Here is a 17552-nt window from a genome sequence, read left to right as displayed (position 1 = left end):
GTGTTTACTAATATTAATCATAAAATATATCCAAGATGTATAAAAGTAGTCTAAAAATTACATAACTTAATAAGATGTCATTTGATTCATTCATCAATCTGGAAGTTCCGATTGTCGCGAGAAGACAACATATTCGTATACAACGGAAATTAAATAACCTAATAAACGTGCTTATATTATTACAATGTACCGTGCGATCTATGATACATAAACAATCTATCAATACTAGGCTAAGTAAGAAATAATATCTATGGTACCAGGAGACATGAACACGGTTCATTCTCTTCAAATTTAAAATAACCTTTGAGATATGATTTGATATAGAATCATTTTTAACCATTTCAAATATCGAAAAATACATACATTATTTAGTTAAGTCACATTTTTCACATTGCTTTTACAAGTTTTAAAAAGGGAAGAATTTAAGTTTTAATAAATAAAACCAAATTTCGCTTTATAAATATTCCCATTTCAATATGATAGTAAACAAAATATACACAAAAATTAGATCAATTTTTCTCAAGATTAAATATACCAAAATCAAGTCAATACTTTCACTTTCAAAGTAAACAAAACAATAATAAGAACGGATTCAGAATTAATATTACTGAAAAAATCGTGTACACAGTAACTTTATAAAAACAAAGTCATTTCTCATCCTCAAAAAAGGTTTTCTTTCTTTTCTTGATTATTGCTTCAAAATTTGTTACATGATTATAGTGAAAAAAATATATTTCATACTGTCATATAAAATTTAGAACAAAAATACCACAATCTTCATAAGCATTATTTAATGAAAAAATATTGCCATTGAAAGTCTTAATTTTACATGTTGAACTGTTATAGTTTAAGGTAAAAAGCTTATTTCCAAACATTTAAGTGTAATTCTTTATTTTTAAAATAGACGCGGCTTAATTTACTCACAAAAAAAACTACTTACGCGTTATTCATTTTTATGCACTCCTGTAAACTACGCTTTGCGTGTTTATTACATTATTGGTTTTATTACTGTGTATTGCAACAGAATCATAGAAAAATATTTAAATGCTTAAAATCGTTACCTATTAACTATTCAGATTTCACTTAGGTATATTTCCCACGTTATACGTTGATTGAGATGGTGTTTACTTTCTAGAACTTCATTTTAAATTAGACACTTTATAAGTTTTAAAAAAAACTTTTAAGAGTGTACACAATCTCTCATAATTGAGTTCATTTGTTGCAACAATGACATGATTTCATTATAAGTAAGGATAATTAACACATTTTGAACAATGTTTTTATTACGCTTGCGACGGGATTTGATTATTATGTACATGTAGTTAAGACCTTAACAAAGAGATTGGTATATAATATTCATATGAAAACATTAAATAAGTTTTTAATTTTTTTTTTAAAACCCTTATCCGCACCCCAATGGTGCATAGGGCACTGCGTCATATAAACGCAGTGTTATCTTGATCGTTAACACATGAAAGAAAGGTGATCAGCCCTCCGCTTCAGGTACCAGTCCAGGGTAATATTGAATAAATATGACAGTGAAAAAATCACTTATATTTATTTTACCCCCCTTGGGAATCGAACCCGGGACCTCCAGAACGGTAGCCGAGCGTGCTGACCATTACACTACGGAGGCGGACAATTTTTTTTATTTTTTTATTTTTTTGAAATAAGTAATTCCTTCATTTCTGACTTTGCAATGAGGCCGGCGCAGAAGGTACCCTTCCCTTCCTTAAAGCATCAATCGACCGAACGGGTAGAAATACCTTTCCTGCCCGTAGTGTATTAAGTGTATGTTTGACTGCACTTCACAAGAGAGCATCAGTTTCATTATGGCTGCCTAGTATTTTGTATCACTTCAAATGTCTCTCGGAAAAATGCATTTTTTATTATTGTCATTGTCATTACTGAACCAAATGAGCATATTATGTATTGTTTTTTTTTTACTTATAAAGCGCGTGTCATATTTTTCACACTTCAGGAACTATAAATTCAAGTATGACGGATGCCTAAATATATTATACACAAATAATACTTTTCTTACACATCCTAATACAATACATATAAATTCCAGCTCATATTAAAACAAAAATAGTTACTTACAGATTATTTACATCTTAAAAATAAATTACGTTTTACATTTAAGGAAATAAAAGATTATCCGGATTGCCCTTCAGGATTGCCAAAACATTGTAAGGTTGGTACGTCTGCAATCTGTGAAGAATAAGAATCTGTGAATCTGTGGAAGCAATAGTGAGACCAGTGTGAGAGAGGTTTGCAAGGCGAGTGGCTTTATTCCTATTTGTGCTGCTTTAAAGTAAGACCACCCACACCTTCCAAACCTCTCACACCGGTCTCACTATAACTCTCCTGTTTGCGTATCAGCGATGTACCAGCCTTAAAAATATTAATTATATAATTAAAAGTTTGGTAAAAACCAGTGCCTTCTAGATGATAAATACATGACGTGAAGTGAATTAGGTTCAGAAAAATCCATACATATTCCCTTACTATAGAAAATCATCATGTATTACCAGTGGAATCCACTTACTGCGATTGCAGATATAATGGCATGCCGATATAGATTCATTTCATAATTTATCTGTTAACGGGTGTTTTCATATCGCTCACTCCTTTCAAGAACGTCATAAATCAAAAAACTTAATTTTTCAGGAGAACGCTTTTAAAGCTTAAAAATATAATACAATGTAATAAAAATAAATATCATGCCACTTAGTAAACTCTTTACTGTGCAACAGATCTTTTTAGGTAAAACCTGGAGGTTTTTTCTCCATTTGAAAAATATTTAGTATATTGAAAAAAATTATTAAACAATACCTTTTCTTCAAAATGCAAAAAAACTGCCCTGTAGCGGGTAAATATTAAGTTAAAAATATGCCTCTTTTGCTGGGATATAGAACATTATCTGGGCATTCCGAAAACATGCACAACTGAAAATTGACGATTTTTGATTTGTGACGTTCTTGAAAGGAGTGAGCGATATGTGATAGGTAAAACAGGTTTTTTTTAAATAGTTTTTTAGCCGCAATTGCAGTAATCTGTTATTTAAAAAAATAATAGTTGAACATTTAATACAGATGTCAGATTACAGAGGCATATTATACCTTGATATCAATCCATCAGGGAATTCATTTTAATATTCTTTTAAAAAAATGGACATAATCAATGTAATGTACATATTATGTTTTGCTTAATGTTATCAGACAGCTATTGTTATCAAACTTATCAGTTCTTGAAGTGATCACATTAAGCACATTCCACAGAAATCCCATTCCATAGATCGATTCATTGATCATTAAGTAGTTTTTTAGATCTATATTTATTATTATACCATTAATAAAATAAAATAAAATCAAGTGCAGCAATGAACATTAAGTTTAGATTTTAGAAACTTATGCAATTATTATTAACACACTGTTTGCGGGAAACACTTAAAAGCGTCTTTTACATAGTGTTAGTAGCGAACGGAAGACGCTTATAAGCAAATATGCTTACTTTTGGTGGAACGCAAGAGACACCAAAAAACATTGTTACTTGCGATTAGGTTACTTGTGAATAGGTTAATTGTGATTAGTATATGACCCTAATTAGTATACTAATTAGGGTTGTGGTAGATGAAAAAACTGCCCGACAACAATGCGTTAATATGTTGTGCCAATAACAATGTTCGCCTCCATAGTTTCGTGTTTAGTGGGTCGATTCCCAAAAAAGGACAAAATAAATTGATGTAAGTTATTTCTTTACTAAAATATTTTTTAAATATAACTTGGAACTGGTAGCTGAAACACAGAACTGATCACCTTGCTTTTACTTTATCTTGAACAAAAATTTTAAAAAATTATTAAAAAACAAAATCTCCTCAGTCAAAATCCAATATTCAAGCATGGGGAGGAAAACATTAGTTAAAACAGCACTGTCAAATTATAGCCGTGGGCTACATTTGATTATAGAAGGCACTGTGTGCAAGTCACACTTGTATGTAGAAAAATAATAAGAGGGCATTTACCAATTTCCGGATTTCTTTTACCGGATTTCTTTTTATACGCAAAAATGTAATTTCACATAAGACAATATATTCTTATTGAAATTTGTATAGAAATAAAGGAGATTTAAAGGATTAAACATTTAATAGATTTATATTATCCACTGACACTTCGTGATGGAATTGCATTTTTAATTTATTATTAGATTAAAACCAATATTTTTAGCTTTTCCACTTTTTTATTTGACCAGCGACCGGGTTTCGTCGTTACCGACATCATCAGACTGGTGATGTCTGATGATGTCGGTAACGACGAAACCCGGTCGCTGGTCAAATAAAAAAGTGGAAAAGCTAAAAATATTGGTTTTAATCTAATAATAAATTAGATTAAACATTTTATTTTTATCATGCTGGAAAAATGTCGCAATTATTTAAACAACTATACATAAATGACCTGGACAAAATATGTTTAAATCCTTCCCTTGCAAAATAGCATTTTACGCCTATGTATTTTGAGGGCCAATATAAAATATTTTACAAAAATCTCTTATTTCCTTAACTGTATTCCTGAATATACATTTAAATCAAATAATGTAAAATGATAATTTGAAAACCAATTTTTTTCAATGTGCTCTGATCTGATTGTTTCAGAACTATCAAAATATCATGATTTTCATACTATAGTAGGTATATATATATATAAAAATATACAAAACCATTTCTGGGGGCGTCAGTTTCACATTTTATGATATAGAAAAAAATACGTTGATTCAAGTTCAATTAGTTTTCTGTGATGTCCAATAGCTTGACAATTTTTTATAGTCGAATTTGTGCATTTTTCTTTCGGGGCTATGAATTTTTTTCAGCATCATTATGAACGAAAAATGTATCATTAAGTATGGACTATGAAAAATGAGAAATGAGAAATATGCCACATTACACAGAATTTTTATAAAATTTTAATTTATGGCTGAATTTTCAAATGGCATTTTTAATTTTATATTTCCGGTGATTAGATGTCTTGGGGAAAACTTATTTCTGTTAAAAAATAGTCCCAAAGAAGTATGGACAAGATGCTGTATATGTTTGTACTTGAGCATTGAGAAATCTATGTGTGCTAAATCATGGTTTTGTTTGTAGGAAATACAGTTGAACCTGGATATAAGAGACCCTAGAAGATAGGAGAACTTTTTTCTTAAGATATCTCTCTTATATGCATGCTTTCTTTTACAAAAGAGTGAAATGATGGGACCTCGTGCCTCTTATAAAGAGGTCTCTTACATTCAGATCCGACTGTATATGAAAATGTATTGAATAAAAACTGAAATCAAGGAAAATGTTAAGATAGTTGTTAACAATAATGTACTGTTCCATTTTTGTTCGATAAACATAAATGTACTGTTCCATTTTTTCACATATTTTTATTGCCTTATTTCTTTATTTTCCTTGATTTATCAGTCCCAAGAAAAAAATAACAACGAAATTTTATTATATGTATCTGGATATTTGTTTGGTAAAACTGAGGTTGAAAATGATTTAAACATGCTAAAATGCGTTTATTCACATTTGATTGTGTGAACTGATTGCAATAACAATATAAGTAAATTTTTGTTCAATCTAATTGTAAAAAAAAGTTTAAAAAAACTCATTCCGCAGTTAGTTTGTGTGCATTACTCACATGCAGAGAAGATGAAGTGATTTCGCTTGGAGAAAGAAGACCATTAAATTATACGGTATAATATTCATCGTGTATAAATAATTTTCGATATAAAATTTCACTAGATAAAAATGATTGCATTAAACCAATATTTAATTGAACTAAAAGTCAGGATCAATAGGAATAAACATTTGGCTTTAACACTAAAGGGTAAATACGTTTGTTTATAATAATTGTAATAAAATAAGCCATCTCATGATATACGCACAAACAGCACCATTAGGTTTGGCCTTCACAGTTACACAATTTCAATTTCACACTCCGTAATTCAAATAAAAGTTTATATGTTCAAAATTCACTAAATAATCCGTCGAGTCTTCAACACATTTCACAAAATGGTTTACCTTTTCTTTTCACTTCTTTTATCACGCCTATTCAAACATTCGTTCATGTATACGGGACTGAGACAAATTTCAACTTCAATTAAACACCAAAATAGAGATGTTTCATCCGATGCAACAATATATCCAAGTATTTAACACATTAAAAGCTCATTTAAATACTGCCATGGTAAAAAAATAATGCAAAACTTGAGATAATATGAAGAGGTTTGATGATTCTTACTTCAAAATTATATTTTGTTGAAAATTCTAAACAAAATTATGGCAAATTTTATTTTCCAATGGAATACCTGTGATGAAAATTTATTGGAGGGGGAGTATCAAATCAAATCGCTATCTCGACTGACAGTTGGCAGATTGCGCACGTAATCAGTGAATTACCAATCGGGGGCCCATCTGCTCAGAACCAGGAACTATCACTTCTGTCATAGCTTGGAATATTAGCAGCTCTTATTATGGTTGGAAATATACCTGACAAATAGTCTGATTTCCAAAATTGTCTTGTCTTAATCACAGTTTCAATTGTGATTTTGAAAAAAGAAAAATTAATAATCCTCGAAACATGGTATTCATCAGTTAATGTACGTTTTTTTTAAATTTAAATTTGCTATTTGCAATAAAAATATTTTTTTTAAATTTTGGTCGTGTCATTTTTGAATTAACAAGCTTTGCTGTATTACTTAAAACCGTGTTGACTAAATTACATTGATTAACTCGAAAGAAAAACCTTTCTTAATTCAAAGATTTTATCATAATGACTTCATCGCATCATTTAATTTTGATAACAATTCACAAAACGCAACAAAATCTCACCGGCTGATGTTTCAGATTCAATGATAAATGCCTTCATCACCGTAATCTCAACTTGACTATGTTAACAATTTGGTTAGAACGACACACACCTTCATCACTACAGCCAATTGCGCTAGCGCTTTGTAGCACCAGTCAATTATTTGGTTAAAGTGACAAACAATCTCATCATGTTGGTTTCTCCACCACTGTAAATCTCTATTGACTCCAACACGATGCCAAATCGCTCGAGACAATATCGGCTATTAACTCCATCGACGCGGCAAATAGGTTGAGTTCATCACCACTATGATTGCCATTGCAAATAGTTTCAACTTCATCACCACTATGATCGCCATTGAAAATCGTTTCAACTTCATCACCACTATGATCGCCATTGAAAATCGTTTCAACTTCATCACCACTATGATCGCCATTGAAAATCGTTTCAACTTCATCACCACTATGATCGCCATTGAAAATCGTTTCAACTTCATCACCACTATGATTGCCATTGCGAATCGTTTTAACTTCATCACCACTATGATTGCCATTGCAAATCGTTTCGACTTCGTGGAGTAAATTTGTGTCAATGCAAATGTTGGTGGTTGATTCCGTAATAGGGGCAGAACGGATGGCAGCATTGGCTACGCGGCTCTGAGAGATTGGATGATTGGATGCTGAGAGATTGGAGGAGGCCGGCTAGTCAGAACCAGAAGGGCCAGGCGATGTAGTTCTTCTGGTAGGTAGGCGCAGAGCGGCGCGGGTAGGGGCGGCCGGGCTCCGGTCAGTCGATGGTGATGGGGTGCGCGGCGGCGGCGAGGCGCGCGCGCTTCACGCCCGGCTGCAACTCCTCCTCCAGGTGGGAGTGCGAGGAGTAGTACATGTACTCGGGGACCAGCTTCTGCAGCTGCTGGTCGAAGAACTCCTCCAGCCGCTTGGCGTCCTTGTACACCACCGAATCGGGCTAAAATATTTATTTATTGTTAAGACTTAATTTAAAAAACGAATTTCTGATAGACTTACCTTAAAAACCAATCATATTTGTACCAATAGCAAAAAATGCACGCAATTGACGAATACATTCATAATTTCTGTACCAATTGTTTGATTATTATGATTTTTATTATATTAACTACAACAACCCGACAAGTCAGCTTTCCGCTGCCAACTGTTAAGGAACAAACACCGATTAGTCGGTTTTTCTACCCTACATACTGGAAATAATTCTCACAATTATGTATATCACTTTATCAATTTGAAATTTGAACCATTCATTTAAAAGGGATATTTACTAGAAATAAAAAATAAAAACAAAATACATGCACTATTTTTTTGTCCGCCTCCGTAGTGTAATGGTCAGCACGCTCGGCTACCGTTCTGGAGGTCCCGGGTTCGATTCCCAAGGGGGGTTAAATAAATATATGTGATTTTTTTCACTGTCATATTTATTCAATATTACCCTGGACTGGTACCTGAAGCGGAGGGCTGATCACCTTTCCTTCATGTGTAAACGATCAAGATAACACTGCGTTTATATGACGCAGTGCCCTATGCACCATTGGGGTGCGGATAAGGGTTTTATTATTATTATTATTATTTGTCAAAATTTTACACATTCAAAACAGTATTTTTTATAAATACAAAATGTATCACAATATAACATTTTTTGCTTATAATTTCAAGTGCAAAAATATTGTCTTCTACTTGTAAATTTTCGACAAATAATAATGTATTTATTTTTTTCCTTAGTTAATCGAAATTCCTTAGGAAATCGACGTAAAGATGTACATAATTGTGAGAATTATTTTCAGTACATAGGGTAGAAAAACCGGCTAGTCGTCACTTCTTCCGTTGAGTTTTATTATCGCTAATAATATACACTGGAAAATAAATTATATGGAAAAAAAATATTTTACAGAATAACAAGAAAAATAATTTTAAAAACTATTACATTTTTAACACATTGTCTGCAGTAAACAATTAAAAATGTCTTTTACATACTGTTGGTAGAGAGCGGGAGATGCTTATAAGCGTTCTACTTGCTTACTTTTATTAGAGACACCAAAAAATATTTTTTGTTTCTTGTGATTAGTACACTTCGTCTGCCTCCGTAGAGTAATAATCAGCACGCTCGGCTACCGTACTAGCGGTCCCGGGTTCGATTCCCAGGGGGGGTCAAATAAATTGTATATGATTTTTTCACTCTAATAAGTATTCAATATTATCCATTTCTGGTTCTGAAGCAGAGAGCTGATCACCTTTCCTTCATGTGTTAATAATCAAGATAATACACCGTTTATATTACGCAGTATGCACCATTGGGCGCGGATAAGGGTTTGAATGAAAAAATTAAATGAATATAACACTCTACTTTTCATTCGTCGTTTACTTTGTGTAAAACCACTTAAAACACTACTTCATTATTACCGGTTTTGGAATAATCATTCCATCAGGTCAAATGTAGTCTACATTTGTGTTTAATTACAAGTGTTTAATTTTTAAAAAATAATCAACATGTCATTCCACAAAGTTAATGCCAAATCAATAAATAATATAATCAATTTTCTGTTCGTGTAAGCCAGCATTGATTTTTGTTCTCTTCCCGTGCGCCATCTTTCCATATTAGCACTGATATACTAGGAATTTGATGGTAGCTGCATGAATATGGCAAGTAAACACAGTAGGAGATAACTCGTAGTCATTATCATCTGTTGAATTTCAAGTATAACTGAGGTGTCATGAGATTATTGACATTACTCACGGGATTATAGGTGTAAGCGTTGGAGAACATGAGGCGACAGTCGGAGATCATTTGCCATATGTCGGTGTACTGGTGGGGACTTCCCGGCTGAAGCTTCAGCCGGATTGTGTCCAAGGCCATCGGTCTCCGGATCTTGGCGTGGTAATCTAAGTTCTGAAAATTACCGAAAATTCACCTATCAAGTCTAGAACATAAGTGGAGAAGGACACAGAATAAAGTGGGTGGAAAGTTGACAAAAGTATCAATTCGAATATAATATAAGTGGAAATGCATCAATGAGGTTTGATAAAATATTTAATTTCAACACACTATGCGTAGGAAAGGTATTTCCACCTGATTTGTCGATTGATGCTTAAGGTCAGGAAGGGTATTTTTACCATCTGCCCCGGCCTCATTTCAGTCAGAAAATAAGGATTTATTAATATTTTTACCATGAATATTATGTACTAATATCTTCTAAGATTCTAATATAATTCTAATATTGCTAAGGTCTAAACTATATGTACACAATTATCAAATCCCGTTGCCAGCGGTACGCAGGCGTAAAAAGTACTTGCCTTAGTGTTTTATTATTCTGTGCCATGTGTCACAATAGATTTCAAGAAATAGTGGTATTTACTAGGTAAAACTTAAATTAAAAATTAATATTCTCAGTTTACAAATCCCATTCTAAGTTTTTGTCCTTTTGTATACTTTAGTATATTATGTTGTCTGTTAATAATAATGATTATTTTCTGACATCTCAACATAGATGAAGAAGAATATGTAAGTCTGGACATTTACAGGGCTTATGGCAGTCATAGGCTAGTTTATGTTTAGCGAAAAAGCATCCATCGACCGAACAGGTAGGGAAATGCCTTTCCCATCCGAAGTGTATTAATGAATAAGTGGGTGTCTTACCTCCTCCGGAACGGGTTCCCGGAAGTGCAGGCTGGTCTCGTACTGGCAGTAGAGCTCCAGCACGATGCGCTCGATGAGCTTCTGCTGCCGCAAGCCCAGCCCTCCCGAGCGCTTGTCCCCCTCCCCCTCCCCCGGGGAGGCCGGGATGTCCGCAAAGTTCACGCACAGCAGGCACTGCCAGCTCTCCGTTTCACTAAGGGAGACGAAACACACATCATTGTAACACCATATACGTGGGTAGGGCAGGGCGCTACCCTTATTGCACGCGGCGTATGAGCGAAATTATAAGCAATCTTTTATTTTGATAATGCTTTTTACTTTACCTAAACAGGATGACTAATTTTAGAGACATAATTATTTTTATAACAGCTACGCGCAGGTAGCAAGTCGCACGAATATTTCCCAAAAATGCTTGGGCAGGGCGCTACGCTTTTTGCATGCAGCGTATGAGCGTCTAAAGGTTAATTGCGATTTTTATTATGAGTAAATAAATTGGTATACAAAAATCACAAGACAATCTAAATGATTCTTATTGTAATCTGTAAAGAATCCAGGAAGATAAAGAATAAAGAATTAAACTATATGTATATCTCAATGAAACAAAAAATAGTGACATATTTCATACAGGAATTAGGGAACTGATGGGAGTGGGAATATTTACGCATTTGTTTTAAAGGCATCGATGCCGACTTTTCAAAAATGCAAATATGTCGCCGACCTAAGTTAATTTTGTAAATAAAAATGGAGAAAGAAATTATCGACATTTCTGATATTGATAAATACAAACAAAATCTGAGTGAGAGTTAAAATGAATATCTCTCTTTGCTGGGGATGCAGAGAATGCATACTCACTCGGGGAGCTTGTCGATGGTCGGTATGTGGCAGTACTGGTGGAAGACCTTGGGGCACTTGTCGCAGCACATGAGCTCTCCTCCGTCCATGCAGACCGCGCACCAGTCTTCGTTGGGGTCCGCCGCGCCCGTTTCCGTCCCCGTGCCTGACGCTTGCTTCTCTGTTTACAAAAACCACAAAATATAACAAAAATATGAATATTTTATTTATTTATTTAAACTTCATGTACAGAAAATAAATAAGTACATTGGCGGGCTTATTGCTAAAAAGCAATATCTTCCAACCAACCAAAAACAGACTAGTGATATTGATCAAAATGTTTGATACCATATATAGCTGTTTGCAATCAGAGGGTAGATAGTACTTGAACATCAAATAAAACATAAATTACAAATTAACATATAAAATAAACATAAATTAAAAAACATGATAATAAGGAGGGCAAAGGAAAAAGGGAGTTTAAGGAAGGAGGTAGAGGGAAAAACTAAGGGAGGAGGTTTGATGGAAAGTTAGGATTCTAATGATAAATATTAATGTCTTTTTTCGTTTCTTAAAAGTTATTACATTTTAACCTTCAATGACAAAATCATTTTTGACTGTTTTAAATTGTTATGGCCCCATTACAAAAAGCATTACTTTCAAAGACAACAGCTGGAGGTGCCTTGCAGGAGCCTTCGGGAGGACCTATCTGATATCGGATCCGTATTAGTTCATATGGAATTCTCACAAGAGGTATCATACGTGACAAAAACAGTGAAGGACATTGCGCTTACTCCTTTCAAGAACGTCATAAATGAAAAAACTTGATTTTTCAGTAGAACGTTTTTAAAGTTTTAAAATATAACACAATGTATTAAAAATAAACATCAAGCCACTTATTGAACTTTTTATTGTGCAACAGATCTTTTTAGGTAAAACCTGAAGGTTTTTTCCCATTTGAAAAAATAAAATAAAAATATATGTTTTTATTAAACAATATCTTTTCTTCAAAATGAAAAAATAACATTTTCTGCCCTGTAGCAGGTAAATATTAAGTTAAAAATATGCCGCTTTTACTGTGATATAGTACATTTTCTGGGCATTCCGAAAACATGCACAACTGAAAATTGCCGATTTTTGATTTATGACGTTCTTGAAAGGAGTGAGCGATTGGTATCATTAACCAAGCTAGGACACAAAATGCCAAACCCTCTCCTAGCAGAAGGCCTGTTGATGACAGTCAACAAGCCGGCTTCTTCTGAGGAGTTTTACGTAGTTTTCTCCCAGCAATGAGCGAATGCTGAGAAGTTTCCGACTGGCTCACACTAGATTATCCCTCCTGTTCCCAACACGGATTAAAATAAAACATGTTTCCAGCTAGAAGAAATGGATGAGTAATGATTAGTTACCTGTGGAGAGTGATGTGAGGGGCGGGGGTATGGTGTCATCTGTGCTGCTGTGCACCAGTGGAGAGGTCCCCTTGGCCCCTGTACTGGCCCTCCCGGAGGCGTTCCCGCTGCCCGAATTCTCCGCCAACACCTGGACAGCAAAATTGCAAAATTTTAACATCAGACCACACGGCTTTTAAATGCACAAAATGATGAAAAATATTTCAATTGCCACTCTTTATAGGCTCGGATTTAGTCTGACATTAGTCTGGCATTTTTCAGCCCTCGCTTTGTGAACTGTATTAATTTTAACACATTTCTGTGTGTTTTTTTGAGTTTTTTACGCCTGCAGACCGCTGGCGACGAGATTTGATAATTTTACATACATATATTTTTCTTCAAACCCTTATCTGCAGACCAATGGTGCATAGGGCACTGCATCATATAAACACAGTATTATCTGGATCGTTAACACATGAAGGATAGGTGATTAGCCCTCCGTTGCACGTACCAGTCCAGGGTATCGAATGCGGGACCTTCGGAGCGGTAGCCGAGCGTGCTGACCATTACACTACGGAGGCGGACTAGTTTACATAATACATTTAGTTTAGACCTTAACAAAGATAATAATTGCTTCTTTTCTGACTTTGAAATGAGGCCATCGCAGAGATAAAAATACCCTTCCTGTCCTTAAGCATCAATCGACCAAACAGGTAGAAATACAACACTCTCCTTTTCATTCATCCTTCACTTTGTGATAAATAGAGTTATTTAGCAAAAGCAGTAGAGGAGGATGGTAACAGGGGGAGAGAAAGAGAGGTTTGTGGGTGTGGTTTAAGTAGAAACGAAGTAAGACTAATACACATAAATATACTCATATAACATTCACAACATTTTGGGTGTGGGTGTGTCCAAATCCTTACACACAAATCTGAGTCTCTCCACTAAGGAGTTATTTTTACATTTTGACATCTCAACATAGATGAAGAAGAATGTGGAAGTCTGGGTATTTACGGGGCTTTTGACCATTGTCATAGGCCAGTTTGATCACTTTATACACATGTAACATTCATCATTCTATCCATGATTGACACTACAATTTTTTTGGAACTCATACATATAGCTCACTTCTTTCAACGATGTCATAAATAAAAAAAACTCGATTTTTCAGAATATCGTTTTTAAAGTTTAAGAATATAATGAAATGTATTTAAAATAAATATCAAGCCATTTATTGAACTTTTTACTGTGCAACAGATCTTTTTTGGTTAAACCTGAAGGTTTTTTCTCCATTTGAAAAATATTTAGGATATTTAAAAAAAATAGTTAAACAATATCATTTCTTCAAAATGCAAAAACAACACTTTCTGCCCTGTAGCGAGTAAATATTAAGTTGAACATATGTCGCTTTTAAACTTTAAAAACCTTCTCCTGAAAAATCAAGTTTTTTTTATTTATGACGTTATTGAAAGGAGTGAGGAGTGAGAAATTTGTGTACTGGCGGAGAGTCAGGTTGGGATGTGCAGGCACTGGAAGGGTGGTTTAGTTAGTATACTATGGTTACCTGTACCCCATTGCTATCTAGTTTGGCGATGGTGGCGATAAGGTCACTCACGGAGTCCTGGCAGAACTTGTCCAGGCTATGGGTCACCGTGTCGGTGTTGTTCATGCCCTGTTGACACAAAATACAAGTTTCATTTTTTATTTTATTTATTGTAACTGCAGACAGTTGGTAGAATTCCACATTGAATTGTTGGGAAATATATCTAAAATAAAACAAGGTTTGTTGGATTGAATACTACATTTATTTATGTATATGTTAATACGTGACGCGTTTCGTCTTCTTAGGAGAGTTTGATAATGTCCTAAGAAGACGAAACGCGTCACATATTAACATATACATAAATAAATGTAGAATTCAATCCAACAAACCTTGTTTTATTTTGGATATATTACCCAACAAGTTGAATTTGTACAAATTTATCTGGGAATAAAGCAACAATTAAAATAGTATATTGAAAGCTATCCCGCCGCATTCCCAGATCTGATACAGAAGCATCTAGGCTTCCTGACAGACCTTCTCTTGCAAAGCAATTTTTTTGTTGTTTTTGTTTTATAAACTAAGTTGCGAAATTCAAAGAAAATGTGAAACGAAATTGTAACCCGATTTAACTGTGAATTTACATTTAACCCTTTCCACTCTGACCATTTTTTTTCATAACTGATCAGCTACTCTGATCAAAAAAATGTGACGTTTTCTATCATTAAAATAAATATTTTGGTTCCCTAATTTTCGGACGCGCTGTCTGGCAATTCGTATGACCATGTTAATTAAGATTAACTGTATTTATTTGAAATATTTTTTGGTAGAATATACTTGGGTGATAAGACAAATCAGTGATTAAAGTTATACCTGCACCGGGCCAGATATTGTGGCCCACGGAGTTGCCTACTAGAATCATACGGGCCAGAATGTCTGGCCTACAGAGTGGTAAGAGTTAAAAGCTTTCAATATCCCTGTCACTGCCAATCTAAATAAATACAAGTTTGTTAAACCACCACCAAATTTTCTAGAAGTCCCCGGGTGTTATTAAAATGGTATACATTATGACGATTAATAATTTTAAATATAGGATAATTACACTAATTCAATATTAACACATTGTTGTCAGGCGGTTTTTACATCGAACCCGACACTAATTAGAGTCATATGCTAATTGCAAGTAACCGCAAAACCAATTCCGATCTGTACATTGTTTTTTGGCATCTCTTGCGCTCTACCAAAAGTAAGCAAATAGAACGCTTATAAGTGTCTCCTGCTTTCTACCAACAGTATGTAAAAGACGCTTTTAAGCGTTTCCCGCATACAATGTGTTAAGGCCCTCACTGGCTACCTATGGCTCATGGGCAGAGATTCCCCAATACTCCTGTCATATGTGCAATAATCTTTTCTTTATAAAAATAAGGTCATGGACACTTGGCTCCCTAGCATGGACCAATTATGTTCTCCAGACGACCTTCACGCCCTTAATTGTGGTGCCTGCTACTCCTCAACACACTCTCAGTTCTTTGGAGGCTGCCATCTTCTGTAATATACTCTCCAAAGTACTTCAAATTCTTGACTCTTTAGATTAGCTGGTTACTCAACACCAAAGCTTGCCCAATAAAGGTGACATTACTCTTAACGAAAAGATATTTGGTTGAGGAGTATGAAGGTCGTCTTGGATGATGAATAATTACTGTGTTATTACAGTTTATTAAGTTAAGTTAAAGTTTGTTAAGTTTCGTATGTTGCTCGCATTCAAAAAGTACCACACGGTGGAAAACTATTAATATTTTAGTGATTCATAATGTTTTATTAAAAACATTTGTACTTTTGTGTTATATATAATTTAATTAATGTACGTTTCCATATTTTCTGTAGTAAGATGTGACAACTTTCGATATTTTGTAAAATTTAAGTTTAGCATTTTTCTGAATACACGGCGGCACAAACGACACATATTGTACGTATTTCGAAAGACTTCAGAATATTATTTTAGTGTGCAGACTTAAAAGATCATTCGAATAAGTTTTATTTTTAAAAATAGTCAACAGGCCACTGAGATCAGCCATACTAATAATATCTGGCACCTATTTTTGTGAACAACTTTAATCTTGGTTTAATTGTTCCGGTTCTCACTTGCTCAGAATACATTTAGACAAAAATATTGAAATCTTTTAGTACACAACCATGATACATGATTTACGCACAACGAAGGTTTGACAGTCCCAAGAATAAACAATAAATATGGGAGTCCAACACTGCAATATATCGTTCCAAACATTTTTAATTTGTTGCCGACGGATGTTAGAGGTCAAAATAAAATATGGAACAAAGGCAAAATAAAGGAATGGGTGAATGATAAGAGTTGATTTTATCAAAATTGTAAAATGTTTACATTCTTAATTTTTCTCTCTTTTTTGTGTGTATATTAGGTTAAAATGGTTAAAAACAATATAAAATGTATTAAAAAAGAACTCCACCGACAAGACACACAAGCTTGGTGGGTCTTTACAAAATATTTTTTTAAAATATGTTTAAAATTCTGTTTAAATAAATGGATACAATTTATGCTAATAAAAAAAAATAAAAATAAAATATCCGGGACACTGCCACGAGTGAATGTTGTATTAAAGAGGAAGACTTTGATCACAAATTTATATATACACATATTATATATACAAGATGACTATCGGAGCTTCCTTTCCAGTATTCCATCACCTCCTAATATCCCAACCCCACTAACTTGCATATAAAACCTTTTTTTATATTTGCCCCTTGTTTTTAACCGGATCCACGCGGCTCGCATAACCGTATGTGTTTTCACAAAACATGCCCCATATGCGGCTGACATAAGCGTATGTGTTTTTACTTTGCTCCAAGTTTCGAACCTCAGTTCAACTTGGAGGGATTTTTTATGGTGTGGAACTTTGGATAAAATAATAAGTCGATCCTTGGCCTTATGACATCTGTTGAAATATCTGACTAATAATTTGTAACATCATAAGGATAAATAAAAGAACAGATCCCTGATTTTTCTTGAGGTCGGTAATTAGTCTGCGCCATAATCATGCCCTATATCTGTCTCACTCTCGACGCTACGCATCGCCAGTGGGTAAGAGTGACACACGATGCGTGCTTTGATTTATTTATGTTATGATCTTATTTGTTTATATTACGATATATTTCAAGAATAATGTGACACAAGTGTATAGAGTACCAAAAAGGCACAATGAATCCCATTTAACGTTTTTTGTGTAGGAAAATAAATCATTT

General features: G+C 34.0%; 1 protein-coding gene across 7 annotated transcripts in view; it reads right to left on the bottom strand.

Annotated features, from left to right (window-relative positions):
• Positions 1-4838: 4838 nt before the first annotated feature.
• LOC148310918 (E3 ubiquitin-protein ligase TRIM33-like) overlaps positions 4839-17552 on the bottom strand; it is a 54295-nt gene continuing 41581 nt past the window's right edge. For 3 of the 7 annotated variants that reach the window (XM_088257594.1, XM_088257593.1, XM_088257596.1), the window contains 6 exons: positions 14298-14405; positions 12755-12884; positions 11367-11526; positions 10515-10707; positions 9615-9767; positions 6798-7817 (listed from right to left, as the gene is read on the bottom strand). In XM_088257594.1, the coding sequence (XP_088113720.1) occupies positions 7638-7817; positions 9615-9767; positions 10515-10707; positions 11367-11526; positions 12755-12884; positions 14298-14405 (924 nt within the window). In that variant the 3' untranslated portion in view covers positions 6798-7637. Of the gene's footprint in view, positions 7818-9614; positions 9768-10514; positions 10708-11366; positions 11527-12754; positions 12885-14297; positions 14406-17552 lie in introns of all 7 variants that reach the window. The other 4 variants (XM_088257597.1, XM_088257595.1, XR_015837335.1 and 1 more) reach the window with 3 other exon arrangements.

The sequence above is a fragment of the Brachycentrus maculatus genome, unplaced genomic scaffold (genome assembly GCF_059751285.1).
Source record: "Brachycentrus maculatus isolate JH-2025_06_01 unplaced genomic scaffold, ASM5975128v1 h1tg000085l, whole genome shotgun sequence".
Classification (NCBI taxonomy): domain Eukaryota; kingdom Metazoa; phylum Arthropoda; class Insecta; order Trichoptera; family Brachycentridae; genus Brachycentrus; species Brachycentrus maculatus.
This window is presented reverse-complemented; position numbering and strand designations above follow the sequence as displayed.